The following is a 15,972-nucleotide window of genomic DNA, read 5'->3' as shown; positions in this document are numbered from 1 at the left end:
GTCCACATATTTATTGTTACCATTGCAAATAACAAAACAGAAAGTGACAGGTAGATAGACAGAACATATTTGCTTCTTGCTCAACTTAATAGGAAGCCACACTGCAATCTCATCTCTCTCCCGTCTCTCAGTAGCATCTGGGATCTCACTGACATACCAGTACCTGACCCTGGGAAAGTCATCTCCTGAGCCACTGCCCAGGGGTGGAGCTGGGACACTTCAGGTGCTACTTCAACACAAACTGATGACATGGGTACACATACAAGGAAAGAGCACAGGTACAACTAAATTTCAAGGTCCATTAGCAGCACAAAGAGGGGGAAATTGCACTTCCAAATGCAAGCCCTGGAACTCAGCAGGGACATTTTTCATTTTCAACTTTCAAATGGTAAGAATAATAATAATGGTTGCTGTTTTTAAGAACAGCTTCCAAATTCAAATACATTGCACTTCAACCCCAAATACTAGAAAGTGTTGCATATCGCTCCCCACTTTGGAAAAAATGCAGGGTTGCTGGAAGTTCAACTTGGATTAAATACCAGGAAACTGTCGCTTGAGTTATACCTGTACCTTTGATTTTGTGGTTCTGCTTCCCAAGTGACCTTGCAATTGTTAAGTCATCACAACACCACGTGGATGCTATCATTATGGTTTTGGCTTTTAAGGAACAGTAAGCACTGGCCAGTTATTCAGCTGACCTTGAATGACAACTCTTTATTGAGAGTATAAATAAATGTGTACACATGCACATACATACACTACCCCGTAGAGAGCTGCACAATGTTCTTGTCCTCTAAAGTATCACACTCTAGGATTGTAACTATCACATCCTATGAAGCCTCCACATCCCATAACCATCGATGGGAAGTTCAGTCCTGACTAACAAAAAAGGCAGTCCCACTTCTTAGGTGGTGTCTGCTAAGGTCTGAGAACTAGGGAAACGAAATACCAAGTCCGACTTCTAGGCAAATCACCACAAATGTAAATGGAGAAGAAGAACTATAAGAAGAAACTCCTCCGGGTGGTGAAACCAAATGCTGTTCCCTCCAATAGAAACCAATCCATGTGAGCAATATTTACTGAATTATCTTCAACAGGTAAGGCTACAATCAAGACACTATGGGCAGAACAAAGACATATCAGACATTCAATCCTTAGAAGGCAAGCATTTTCATGATCAGATATGTATACTTTTTACCTTTTCCCCATTTCAGGTACATGACAAAGAACCACAGATCCAATCCTATTCGCTCCACTTCCTCATTTAAGATCACAAAACTAGAGAAAGACAGAATGGGTCTTTCTAAAATTCAAAGCATCATTCTAAAAGGAGAGAATTTTGACGAAGGCCTTTCAAGCCCTTTCAGAAAGTGAATATGGAGAAATTAATTTACTGTGTGATTGGTGGAAGGGTGGGGATTTTAAAAATCTGCTTTTTCATTCCTTTGAGTCCCTTTCTCTTCAACAAGACAAACAGAGCTCAAAAATCCAGTTCAATCTGATTTCTTGATTTTAATAAAGCTCATTTCCACCTAAATTTCCCTAGGGGCAAATTTACTTTCACATTAAAAAACCCTCGGTGATAAATTTGTGAAGATAAGCCATACTGGATAAAAGCTACACAGAACACAGCTAGAGAGAGAAAATAAGGAGACACACACACACACAGAGCTATCCCTCTAAAGAAAATAAATTTAGGGAATCCTTCTTCAATTGCTATGGTACCCAATTTAGAGACAGTTTATAGCCAACCAGAAGATATATTAGCAAGCAATAAGACACAACAATAAGCAATCAGAAACATCAGTGAGCAATAAGACACCAGAGTCAGCTGTAAAGACACACCAGGGAGAACATTTCTGAGCAATTACCACATGTCTCCATTCAGGAAGGGAGAGAGAAAAACTTTACTTGGCGAGGATTGGAACCCCATAAAACTGAACTCTCACAGCTCAGGAGCCATTCTTGGGTTGACAGAGGGGTCTGAAGACACCAGCATGGTTGTGGATCAGAGAGAGGGCAGAGAAGCAAGGAAGGGCTGCTCATAAATGAGAACTGTTCACTTAAGTCCTTGTCCTTCTTTCTGGTACTCTATAGACATTGCAAATCGTTTTTTAAAAATATGTAGTTGACTGACAAGATATAAAGGACCCCCCCCACACCTTCTGGGGGAAATGAAGAAGGCTGTCCAGCATATCTATATCCACTCTGGCCAAGACAGTGTCTACGAAAGGGATGCCTCTGCATGCATGCACGTGCACGCGCACACACACACACACAGACACACACACACACACATACACGGACCAGCTTTTACAAACATTAGCCTGAGAGCAGACACTGAGACAGAGAAATCCTTAATGAGACAGATGATTAAATCTAGGAAACTGGCAGCTCTCTTCTAGGTAAGAAAATGGTAGCATCTTTTTACAGACACATGCCTTTATGATAATTTACAAATGGAAGGAGAGATGGAGTTAACACTCAGAATCTCTTCTCTACATAGCACTAGCAGATCTGAAGCTGAGCTCAGGGACTCCAGTACCAACAGTTACCCACTCCCAAGTACTTAAACTCAACAAAACCTGTGAAAACCCTTCTCAGAGATGCTAAGAAGATTAAGTAAAATCATGTACATTGGAGGGTCAGGCAGAGGAACTTGTATTTACTGGACAGCTACTAAATGTTAGTTTCCTCTCCTTCCCTGCCTCCCAATTTTTTTCTGAGTCACCCCTACTTTACAGCAACCATGGTTTGTATCATTTTATGCATGTGTATTCTTTTCCTAATTAGCCAGTAAAAATCATGATGGTATGGACTGTGTCCCACACATACCCGAGAGATGCAAAGACATGCAAATGAGGTTAATCATTAAATGTGTAACTCTAAATTTGCTCCCATTTTCCAAAAAGGAAAAAAAAAACACAAAACACAACACTCTGGTTCTTTAAATATTATTAAAAACACAGCACCAGTGGCACATTTAAAGGAGTCCCGCTCAGAGCCATTGGCTTAGAGAACATGATGCTTGTTAAGCGTTACACTAGCTCAATACATACGGCTGGTATATTTCCATACTTCGTTTGAAAGTAGTCACCAAGTCCTTCCCCTTTCCTTCTTAGAGGTGTACCCACGACCCTGTGCTCTGTGGCTTAAAGCCCAGGTAGCAAAGTCCTTGTGAGCCTTGCAACAAACAGGACAGCCAGAGGCAGCAAGATGCCACGTTGGGGGAAAGAATGACAGCAGATGTGTTTATAGGGGCTCACAAGCCACAGGACTTCAGAGGCAGTGGAGAACAGCAAAGTTAAAGGCAGAACACTCCATCCCACCTCCAGAAATATGACACAGAACATTGATGAAACCAGATAGGGCCTTTCCAGTAGCATTTTCTACAGGGTACAGGGGTGGCAAGTGGAGACTGAAGAGGCATGGTTCCAGTTATTAAAAAGCAGCTAAACACAGTGGGAGGTTCTCTTGTCTAATTACAGAAGCTGTTGGAAACTGCAAGGAAGACAGGATTTATGGCCTAGATGACACTGCCTCTGTGTTGTAATTAAAAGTTATTTTTAATACCTTTGTTTGGTTGAATACTTTGAATTATTAGAAATATATTTTGCAATTTAAAATTTGCTAAAGGGCAAAAAACATTAAAAAAGGTAATAACAACCACCTTGCATAATGTAAAACAATTAAATGTTTTGATGCTGGGAGGTGGGAAAGGTAAAGAATCTCTCCCACTTAAGTGTGTGAATTTTTACAAGCAAAAGGGAAAGGAAAATAAATAAGCTTAAAAGTATATGAAACAAGATTTTTTTTAAAGCAGGAACTGATGTCAAAAGTAACCTAGTTACTTACTTTATCTATTAACCAGAGTTTGGCTACTACCCACCAAAAGTATAGACAGCTTGTTCACAACCATTCACCCAAAGCACTGAATCCTAATCCTCAGGCTCTTCACTTTGTCCTGGGTCCCCAGAAAATCGTGGTCACCCTAACAAGAGCAATCCTGGCTCAAGCACAAAGACCCAGGGGCTGACCTCAGAGCAGTGTGATGGTGGGAGAGTTGCGGGGGTGGGGGGGTTCTAATGTGAGCTGTAGGCAACAACATGCTGCGTATAATCTGGGTGTTGTTTTTAATCAGTTTTCCTTGTCTCATCCAATATTCCAGTTTCCAGAAGGAGCCAAACAAAATGCCTCCCAGTGGGAACTGCATGGTGGTGTACATGAGTGGCTACAGAATCTGCCTAGGATTAGGCAGGGGTTATCTCCTAAAAGCCATTTCCAGAATTTCTATTTCTCCATATATACATAGGAGGCATTTTCGGCAATGGTGGCTCTTTTTTAACAACAGGGAGGAGAGAACCTATTATACGTAACAGACTTTCAAAATTGTCTGATGGGAGTACGGAGGAGGAAGGAACTCTAAAAGGCACGAGCTTCTCAAATAATCTCTGTATTTCATTTAATCTATGCCATGAATCTTCTCTTTACAAGTGAATTCCAAGAGCTCATTAAGAGCAAATGTGTCACACAAACCACCAAATATTATGCATCATGATAAAACTATAAAAAGCATTTTAATATCTGCTATTAAAAAATAAATTTAGACTTATCTTTACAATGGCCATGCCAAGTTTATAGAATTTATATTATGCAGGTTCCAGTAAGAACCACTGCTCTCCTTTATTCTCTTCTTGGTCCAAAGCAGGGTGTGACTACATATCAGGGCAGAGAATTGCTATTTTTACCTGCCACATTAATTTTCTCAAGTGCAACCAAGCTGGGAACAGCTGTAGTGGAGTTGGTTGAGTTTGTTCCGGTGCCATTGACAACAAGATTGTCCACCTTCGACTCCAACTTGCCAATGCGCTGCAAAATGTTATCTAATAACACAGCAAGGGTTTTCTTCAGATCTGTAAAAGAAAGTGCAGACAATTTTAAAATTCTATGGCCTCTACATATCTGTCTGGCTTGCTCTCTCTTTATCATGGAGAACAAAACTTCTCAAATGTTTCCGAAGTGATACAAAAGATCTGTCAAACCACATCTGAAAGATGACAAGGGCCATCTTCAACTGGCCCAGATCCTACTAAATACATCAGTCTGTCGCGGAATGCAAGTCTGGCAATAAGTAACATGGTATAACTATTTCCAGCTACTTGGTCAACAGAGAAAACTCCTTGTTATTTAGCATCCTGCTATAGCACTACACTGAATTCCTCCTCCTTACAGCACCATAGTTTCTCACACAAAGCTTGACACCCCAAGGGTGCAGCAAGATCCCAAAGTAGCCTCTGGATCAAGTTCGTTATTTTTCGTGTTGCATACTCTAGCATGTCCCAGTTTTTTTAAAAGTGTTTAATTCTGTTAGTTATATACACTAACACTTCATAAAAGCTACAGCTCCAGATTTTCAGGTCTGCTAGGTAACCCAGAGTTGACTATAATCAGATTTAGGAAATATTTAAAATAAAGATTAGTCTCATTCATTTGCTCACAAATATTTATTAAGCTACTACTATGTGCCAGATATTATTCTAGATGCTGGGGATATACTCTCATGGTTCTTACATTTAAGAGTTGGTTCCCTTTCTCACACATCTGACTACACATTAAAGAGTACTGCACTTCCCTCTGGAAAAATTACAGGAACTCCTTCTTCACCCCTATGGATGCATTTACTATTTGTAGACAAGATATTCAAAGAAAAAAAAAAGATAAGTTTAGACTCTCTCCTCTAAAAATTCATAATCACAGAAAGATATACTGACTTGTATGTGTCAGAAAAGCAGATGGGTGACTGCATAACCATCCACAGAAATAGAATCCAGACCCATTTCTGAATTGGGAGTGGGCCAGGGGAAAAGTGCACAGTGTGGGTAGCAGAACTGAGAAAAGCCCTGAGTTAAGACAAACGGGAAGTTGCCACCTTCCATTCTCCTAAAAACAGAGCAAACTTGTCCCTGAGCAGATGCAGTAATCTGGCCATGAAATAAACACACATGGTCACATAAACAGCATAGATCACAGCCAGTGAATCTCAACAAAGGTGCACCAGCCTGTTCCACTATGCCTCAGGAACCAGAAGCAGATGCTGGTGCTGTGCTTCTTGTACAGCTGCAGAATCTTGAGCCAAATAAACCTCTTTTCTTTTAAATTACCCAGGCTCAGGTATTTTTTACAGCAATGCAAAATGGACAACTGTTTTATCTTCACATCCTCCCCATGAGGTAGATGTGACTCCGTTTTACAGATAAGAAAACTGAGGTTCACAGATATTAAATAATGAGCTGATAAAATGAGGGCTTGCCTCAGGACTGCTTAATTCCCTGACATCTCAATGGGACCAATCAGAAGTCAAGAACCTGGGTAGAAAAAAGAAACCAAGGGTGAAGTTCAGAGTCTTTCATCCATAACACAGTGGTTAAGGGCCTGACTTTGGAGCCAGAGTTCCTAGGTTTGAGTCCTACCTCTGGCATTCCTGTTTCCTTACCTGTAAAAGAGGGACATGAACAACACTTCAGCTTTGAGGTTGTCAAGAGGAGTTAAAGAGTTAATATTTATAAAGTGTTTTGAATACTGGCTGGCACATAATAAGCACTGCATAACTGCCTGTTAAATATATAAGTAAAATAAAACCTTTCACTGGAAAATGTTCTCATCCTTCCCAAAGAACTCTCTCCTCAGGTGATGCAAAGCTTCACTGCTTTATCCAAGGGGTCATGAGAGCACTCTCCTCTGCGGTCTGCAGTCCCACGGTCAGCATGACTCAGTCTGTCACAGGCACATCATTAGTTGGCACAGACAGCGGGAGTTGGTCACCTGTTCTGTCACTAAGTCTAATGCGTCAACTGGCTCTCCAGAGTTCTGAAGAGTGCCAGAGGCCAGCCACACAGAAGGGGGCAGTCGTGCCAGCGAGAAGTGGCAATGTTCAGTATAAAGAAATACTCTTCAGATATAAAAGATCAATCCCCCCCATTTCAGCCTCTTTGCCTAGAGCCTGTGTCATCAGCCAGCTAGAATCCGAATACAATCTGGAATAGCATTTAACTATCAATGGTAATTGTAGTTGGCCAAGCACAGAAGCCCTGGCCCTCTAGTGTGACTTAACTCAGGATTTCTCAACCTCGGCACTACTGACATTTTGGGCCAGGTAATTCGTTGTCGTGGTGACTGTCCTTGCATTGTAAGATGTTTAGCAGCATCCCTGGTCTCTACTCCCTGAATGAAAACAGCAATTATCCAGGTATGGCAATCAAAAATGACTCCAGACACTGCCAAATATCCCTTGGAGGTACAAAACTGCCCTGATTTGACAACCACTGAATTAGGTGCATTCTCTCAACCCCTCTGTATTCCCCACTGCCCCTCTGTGGAGACATGGAGAGAGAACTGTGATAGAGAGGTTACAGGATAGGAAATGCCTACTGAATGAACCTGCATCATGTGTGACTTCCATTCACTGGAGGGACTGCTACAAATACAACAGAAAGTTGCAGTGAGAGAAGTCTGCCTTCCTCCCTATGGGGGAGCTAACAGAACATGAGCCAATGCTGATGGGCTCTCAACAGACTACTGGACACAGTCCCTCAATCCATTGTTATTGGTGATAGTCATTAGTGGAGTATACTCTAGGTAGGATACGAAGTTGTCATACTTACAATTAAGAAGATATTCTCCCTCAGTTCTCAAATTACAGTGACCAGTAAATACGACTGACCTACTATCTCTTGTTGACCCCATCTGCCAAAGATTGACCTTCTGTGACTGTGTGACATGGAGTGTAAAAGGGGATTCATAATGAGGAGGAGGGATCACCATCACCACGGCCACCCCAATATCACCTCCTCCACTTATTGAACTTTCTATATGCCAGGCAGTGTGCTGAGCACTTTACATGAACTAATTCATTTAATCCTACCAAGACAATCTGAGGAGCACGTGATCATCCCTATGCCCCTCTTAACAAATGAATAAATCACAGCACAGAGAGGCTAAATAACTTAGCAGAGGTGATTACAGATCCAGGACTCAAACCCAGTCTGGTTCCAGGGCTGATGGTTCTTACCCACCATGCTTCACCACCTCTTAAGAACTACAACGGACCTGTCCACCAGCAAGCATCTCTGACTTGCTCCCCCTGAATCTACTCGTTAGGGAGTAACCTCTGGGATTTTGCCATGTGTTCGTGGAACAACATATACCAATCACTCTTAAGACTCACTCATGTCCCTGTCCTGTGGTAACTCTGTCCACCCGACCCAGTATCACTAAACATCCACCAGCTGACACTGGAGACTACCAAATACATCAAGTGATCCAAGATTTTTTTAAAATTAAGACTCTTTCTTTATCTTCTCCCTTAAAATGAAGATGGAATATAAGGCTACTAAAAACCTTGAATTCTCTAAGCACTTTACCTAGGTAGGCATGTTTTCTCTCCCAATATGAAAGAAAAAAGTTCATTTTCAACTCAAGCAGCTACCTGAGTCACCATTTCAAAGCAGCCAACCCAAGATTAAGGATGTTGTTAATAAAAAACACAATGACAGAGATGACGCCAAGCCCATATCTGTATCATTATACAGTGCTAGGCACATTAAGCATGTGTTACGTAAGTGAACAAATGAGTGAGTGAAACAAACTATAGTACTCTCACAAATAAGGCTCAATAAATTATACCTTTCTGGGCAATGAAATTATTTTGCACCTTTGTATTTTACTGTTAAACCTCCAAAAACTGTTAACAGTTTTATCACAACTTTAAAGAAATAACAGGCTGGCGCGGCGGCTCACGCCTGTAATCCTAGCACTTTGGGAGGCCGAGGCAGGCGGATCACCTGAGGTCAGGAGTTAGAGACCAGCCTGACCAACATAGTGAAACCCTGTCTCTACAAAAAATACAAAAAATAGCTGGGCGTGGTGGCGTGTGCCTGTAATCCCAGCTACTCGGAAAGCTGAGGTAGGAGAATCGCTTGAACCTGGGAGGTGAAGGTTGCAGTGAGCCAAGATCGCACCGCTGCACTCCAGCCTGGGTAACAGAGCCAGAGCAATACTCCATCTCAAATAAACAAAAATAAAATGAAATAAAGAAATAACAGTATTTTTGTGTTTTAATCTTTTTTTTTTTTTTTTTGAGATGGAGTCTTGCTCTGTGGCCAAGGCTGGAGTGCACTGGCACGATTTCAGCTCACTGCAACCTCTGCCTCCTGGGTTCAAGCAGTTCTCCTGCCTCAGCCTCCTGAGTAGCTGGGATTACAGGTGCCACCACACCCAGCTAATTTTTGTATTTTTAGTAGAGACGGGGTTTCACCATCTTGGTCAGGCTGGTCTCAAACTCCTGACCTTGTGATCCACCAGCCTCAGCCTCCCAAAGTGCTCGGATTACAGGCATGAGCCACCGCGCCCAGACCATTTGTGTTTTAACCCTAATGGTAACCCTTTTATTCAATACAACTGTACAAATAATTTGTATAGTTTAATAAAAATAGAAAAATATTACTCCAAATTCTAGTATATTTTAATATTTCATTGCGTCTTATAGTTATTATAGCCATAAAATGCATCCTCAACAAGATTATCATTTTCAATTACTAATGAGCTTTTAAAATTTTGTTTGTGCTTCAAAGCCTTTGCAATAAAAATTTAATCCCAACATTACTACTGCAATTCTGCATTCCTAAAACTTACTGTACATGATGAAGACGAGATCAAAGTAGTTGAAAAACATTTAAAATGTCTCTCTGGGGAAAGCAGGCTTTGGTTTCTATCATGCCAGCATTCTTTGATAAATGGTAAGGTCAATTAAACTGCATTGGAACAGGTTATTTGACAGCTTCTGTTAAGTTTTCATTTCCAGGAAGCCATGGTATTGATGGGTAAGAAGTGACTGGAAGGGCCTGACAGACACATCCTTGAGCAGACAGCCAAGGAGCTATAACTGCAAGTCACACTTTTCTCCATCTCTGGAATTCAAGGAGATGGGATCTCAGTAAAAAGGAGGGCCCTGCTGGTGGAATAAGGTTTATAGATCTATCAGCTAATGCTGTGAGACTGGGTGGTAAACCTTCATTCCCAGATCATCAAAATCAATCCGTATTTGAGGAATTATCAAAAATGGCCATGCTTGGGCGCTATGCTGTCCACCACCCCATTTTTCCTGGAACATGCTTCTAAAGCAGTGGTTCTTAGCCCTGCTGTGCATCAGACTCACTTTGTGCAGTCGGTTACCAGGTTGCATCTTCAACACACTAAATCCGGATCTGCAGAGTCCGTCAAGGATTGGGGCACAGCCAAGGTTGAGATCTACTGTGAAGGTACAGCCGCCATGATACTATGGCACAGAACCAACTATGCAATGAGCAAGGTCTTACATCTGAACTGCCAAAAATAATTTACATCTGTGCCTGCTCCTAAATCAAATCCCTTTTTACCACGGCTGCCCGAGAGGCAGAGCATGAACAACAGAGCCACAGAGCAGCTTCACTTGCTGCTCTGGAGAAACCGGCAAAGACAGGGTGTTAATGAGAAAGGAAGGTGCTAATGAAAAAAGAATTAACCTCAACCTCTTATTTCCATTGACTGTCAGGAATGTCAAGTTTCATCAATTATATATTTTTAAATTAATTTTAGAGTGACCTTTCCACAGAAAGATAATAGAGTTACAGTAATGACCCAAATACAGTCCATTTATTATGTACAAGGACATTCAAAGCAGTGTTATTTAAAAATAGCGTTATTACAGATAAGAACTGGAAATTACCCAAACACAAAATAAAAAGATTAAATTACATTATGTCAGCCATTCATAAGATAGAATAAATCACTAGACTGTAAACTTAGGGAGGGCAGAGACCAAGTCTGCTTGTCATCTCTGTTTACAGCCACTAGCTATTAATATCAGGAGTTCAATAAGTATTTGTTAAGTGGATAGATAAAAACCAAAAAGTATACAGTCATCAAAAATACTTAATGGCTGGCCGGGTGTGGTGGCTCATGCCTGTAATCCCAGCACTTTGGGAGGCCGAGGAGGGCGGATCACCTGAGGTCGGGAGTTTGAGACCAGCCTGACCAACATGGAGAAACCCTGTCTCTACTAAAAATACAGAATTAACCGGGCATGGTGGCACATGCCTGTAATCCCAGCTACTAAGGAGGCTGAGGCAGGAGAATCTCTTGAACCTGGGAGGCGGAGATTGCGGCGAGCCGAGATCGTGCCATTGCACTTCAGCCTGGGCAACAAGAGTGAAACTCCATCTCAAAAAAAAAAAAAAAAAACCTAATGGCATAAGGAAATACAGTATCTTAATTTTTAAAAAAGCATATATTCATGTACATATATACACATATACACACATGTACGTATCACTTTTTTTTTTTAAAGAACTAAAGGGAAATCAATTTTATCTGGTAAGATCTGTATTTAGAGGTAAAGAGTGTATTTATTCTTTTCCATACTTCCTCATATGCTTTAATTTTACACAAAAATTCACATTATTTTCAAAGTCACAAAGGCATTAAGTGTTATTTTAAATATATATACATAGTACAATGAATTGTACTCTTAAGAATCAAAGATAGTGCCACCAGTACCCTAAAGTCATGTAAGGCAATACCCACCAGAAACATCTTAGTGACCCTTACTGCCTTATCTCATTTGAATTTTAAAGCCACATGTTAGATAATTTGCCTGCTCCTGAACTGACAAAAAGGTGGCTTCCACCCTGCAGTTGTCCCAGTCAGCAGATTCTGGACAGAAAAGGGCATAAAACAATTATCACCAAAGTCAAAGAGCAGCTCAGATGCTCAGCAATACTGACTAGCCTTCTCTTCTAGGTTAGAACTACAGATTTAAGCTTTCACCAGAACTTGTGCCCAGAAGCGAATGTTTTTCCTAAGGTGTTGCAGAGGGTGTCATTACTATTGAGGAAGTTTCCATGCATCGAAATCTGGTAAAAGATCCTTTCTAGGCCTGTTGATGATATTAAGTGCTTTATGGAACCTGAATAGAGTTCTTAAGCTATTCTTTGAATTTTCCTAACATGTAGCCAGCTGCATGAAATAGGAACCAAGCATTTTAGCCTTTTTTATAGAAAAGATAAGGAATCAGAGAAGTGCTGAGAGGTCAAGCCTATTGTTATCCATTGTCCCCCATCTGATGCCAGGACCCGCACCTTCTTGGAAAGGGTGGCCTTGCACACTACTGCTTCCTGCTCGCTGTACCATTCCAGAAGCACCACCACCACCAATGCCCTGGTTAGATCCAAAGGTGAACTTGACCATACCCAGCTTATCTTACAGCCCACAGAAGAAAACTGTATCTTTTGAACAGGGCAATGACAACCACATCTCCTAGTTTAGTAGGGTGGTGGCAAGCCTGACCTCTTCTGAAACAGAGCATATTTCCTCTCATGTCTGGTCAGGCTCTACCCCTGTAAATGCTAAGAATAGCTACATAAACAGGTTGCTGAAGCCCTGTGTTCAAACAAATGAACAATGTCAGATCTACATGAACAGTTATGCCTGGGTGGTAACAGATGCAGGTACATTCAAGCCAGAGTTAGTGATAACTAATAGGAATGAATGCATTTTAATTAAGCGCTGATTGGGCACAGTGGCTCGCACCTGTAATCCCAGCACTTTGGAAGGCTAAGGTGGGAGGATCGCTTGAGGCTAGGAGTTTGAGACCAGCCTGGGCAATACAGTGAGATTCCATCTTTAGAAAAAAAATGTTTGTTTTAAATGAGCCTAGTGTGGTGGCACATGCGTATAGTCCCAGCTACTCTGGAGGCTGAGGTGGGCATAAGGCTTGAGTCTGGGAGGCGGACGTTGCTAGAGCCTGATCACACTACTGTACTTCAGCCTTGGTGACAGAGCAAGGCTCTATCTCCAAAACAAAACAAAACAAAATAAAACAAAACAAAAATAAACAAAAACAACACCAAAAGAAAAAAAGAACAAGAATAATCTAAATTAATCTAAGTGCCTTAATAAACTTTGTCATTTGTAATCCTTACAACAAGCCTATGAGGTTAAATGATATTATATTGTCTGTTTTACAAAAGAGGAAGTAAGCTTTAAGATGATTGGTGACTTGTTCAAGGTCACACATCAGTAAGGAACACAATGTGTTCCATCCGCCCAACAGAAACACTAACTACCTTCCAGAATAAACAATGGTTCCCATGTTAGGATCATGCATAAGAGCTACTTGGAGCCTCTTCGATGCAGAGCCCATAGGGAATTTCTTCTCATTTCCTGCTTCACTAAAAACATTACTGTGATTTTCAAATGAGTCCCAGCTGTAACTGCACCACACAGAGCATCACAGAGTTCCACCAGGGGCTGCTGCTATTCATTCATGGCTCTTACTATGTGCCAGGCAAAAGGTACTAAGCTCTGGGGCACAGTGGGGAACAAAACAGACCAAAGTCCCTGCTCTTTCAGAACTTACATTGTAAGTGGGAGAGACACATGATCAGCTCATACAACAAATACTTGATGCTAAGTAGCTTGAGTGTTATAAAGAATGAGAGTAACAGTGGGTTTGGGCCCTCCTGTGAAGGAGGGAAGGCTAACTTCTCTGAAACAGAATGGAATGCGCATGGCTGTGTTCTAACAAACTTTATTTACAAACAAAGAAGGAAGAGAGGAAGGGGTGTGGGAGAGCAAGTGCAGAGGCTCAAAGACAGGTGAATGCTCAGCCACCACCCAACAATCTTGTCCTAGAAGAGAGCCGCCATGCCTTAGTAGACTTGAGAGGGTGCGGAGCTTTTTAGGGTGTCCACAGCAGCACGAGGTCTGCTCAAGCACTCTGACAACAAAAGAGCACCAGGACACAGTTGGGAAGAAGCAGAGGGTCATAGAGAGCTATGGCCATCAGGTAAGACAAGGGACATTCTAAGACTCATCGTTTGAACATGGCAATGACAATCACACTGAGATTGAGACTCCAACCTCACACATGTGCGTGCAATCCCTCCTCAATCCAGACTTGAAGTAGCGGTGCTGCATGAAAGAAAGGGTCTTAATGACTGAGGGGTAGAAGAATGAGCCCCTTATTCTGAGTTTACTCCTCCTGTCTAAAACATTCCTGAGGTCTTCCTCAGACATTTTGACTGGCCTGGGCGTGCTTGTGAACTTGGCCTGGCTTTGATGAGGATACTGGGCAGGCTGGACTCTACCACAGGATGGCTGGAAAAGTCCCAAGCCACAGAGAGGCCCATTTTTAGGTTCCAAGCTTTTTAAAGCAGAAAGCCCTTTCTTTAATCACACCAGCCACGTCACCATACAGTAACTAAAAGCCTTCTCAGGCACACTGAACAGCCCAACTATTTTTTTCCCTACCATTTTCACTTCAAGAACAGTGTATTTCCCTCAAGGGCAGGGGATTTCTACTTTGGCAACAGTGGTTTTCCACATTATCCCACAACAGTCCCAGCCCTCAAAAAAAAAAAAAGAAAAAGAAAAAGAAAAAAGAAACCATTCCTATTCCTTGACCATATTTCCCTATTTGTAGGAAGAGAGACACAAAAAAAAAAGTGGAAAAAAAACAAACTAAAAAACCCTTTACATGCTTGCATCTTTAATGAAATCCAACCTGTTTTTATTCCTTTTTCACAAGAGAGGTAGAAGGAAACACTTGCAAAAGCTCTCATCCGAATCTCAGAACGTTATCTGGATCTGCAACACAGGGCAGCTGCTAACCTTTCAGAGCAATCTTCGGCAGCCCTAAATGGTATTAACATCTTAAACATAGCATCCCAAGCCAATGAGGGCCAATCAGAAGTCCAAAGCAGTTACCTCTCCACTGCCCCCAACCAGCAACCAAAAGCCCTATGCTGGTTCTCCAACCGGCGTGTGTGCCTCCTTAAGGAAAAAAACTTCCTTCCTCCCATAGAGAAAGCAGTGAACTATAGGGTGAGGTCAACATCTGGTTTCTGCATAAGAACATCCATATTGATACCAGAAGTCATAGCCTACAGGGCTCTGCATAAGCTGCCGGCTTCTCACTGCCTCAACACCTTCCATGCCACTGCTTGCTTGCTTCATTCTAGCTACAGTGGCCTCCCTTCTACCCTGGAGTACATATGCTGGCCTTAGGGCCTAGCATATGCTGTGCCTTCTCCCTGGCACGCTCTGCCTCCACCTCTCTCTTTCCACTGTACCTGGCTGCTCCGTGTGTCATTCTGGTTAAAAGATACCTCCAGAGAGGTGACCTTCTAGTGCAAAGTAGCCCCTCAGATATTTTAAACCCTATCACCATTTTTCTTCCTGGAATGTACTGCTGTCTGACTTTCTCTTGCTTATTATTTCTCCCTTCCAAAGATAACAAAGCATCTATGAGAGCAGGGCCTTTGTCCATCTGTTTCTCACTGTATGCACAAAATGTGGGGGATATTCCAGCCAATGACAGACATTTCCTGAAGGACCAGGCTTGAAAGACAGAAGCCAAAGGGCCAGTCCAGGACTAAAAAGCTCAGGGAACCAGGAGACAGGCAGAACGTAGGGAAGAACAGGCACACAGAACCTGGAGGTCAAGGAGGAAACAGGCAGCAGGCAAAGTGGGATGGGGGTCGGCAGAGAGAAGCTGGGAGCCCACAGCTGCTTGAGCCTGAGCTGGCAGCTTTTCTAGGACAGTACCCCAGCCCAGAGAAGCCAGGGTTAACAACGTGTGGATGGACCATAAGGGGAAATGTCACCTCACCTCAGATTTCCATTACTGTTCATTAGAGAACACAAGTGGACCGGGTTTGTCCTGTTAGATAAGAGGTGATCACTAGGGATCAGAATTTGGGTCAGGCTGCTGGAGACAGAGATCAATTCACCTCAGAAACAAGAATAGCATTGACTTGGGTGAGTGGCACCATCCATGACACAATTCCCGAGACGTCACTGGCAGGCATGGCCCCTGCCACACTGGCTGGGAGATGCAGATGGGGCTGACCTGCAGAGGGCTCTGGCTCTACACTT

The 15,972-nt window shown here is 42.3% G+C and overlaps 1 protein-coding gene across 10 annotated transcripts in view; it reads right to left on the bottom strand.

The window, feature by feature from the left end:
* Positions 1–15,972, bottom strand: part of MGAT5 (alpha-1,6-mannosylglycoprotein 6-beta-N-acetylglucosaminyltransferase) — a 327,811-nt gene that overhangs the window by 177,286 nt on the left and 134,553 nt on the right. For 9 of the 10 annotated variants that reach the window (XM_031008588.2, XM_031008589.3, XM_019022285.4 and 6 more), the window contains one exon: positions 4,749–4,913. The exons of the other annotated variant lie outside the window; for it this stretch is intronic. In XM_031008588.2, the coding sequence (XP_030864448.2) occupies positions 4,749–4,913 (165 nt within the window). The remainder of the gene's footprint in view (positions 1–4,748; positions 4,914–15,972) is intronic. 10 annotated transcript variants of the gene reach the window in all.

This window comes from Gorilla gorilla, chromosome 11 (assembly GCF_029281585.2).
Source record: "Gorilla gorilla gorilla isolate KB3781 chromosome 11, NHGRI_mGorGor1-v2.1_pri, whole genome shotgun sequence".
In the NCBI taxonomy this organism is placed as follows: domain Eukaryota; kingdom Metazoa; phylum Chordata; class Mammalia; order Primates; family Hominidae; genus Gorilla; species Gorilla gorilla.
This window is presented reverse-complemented; position numbering and strand designations above follow the sequence as displayed.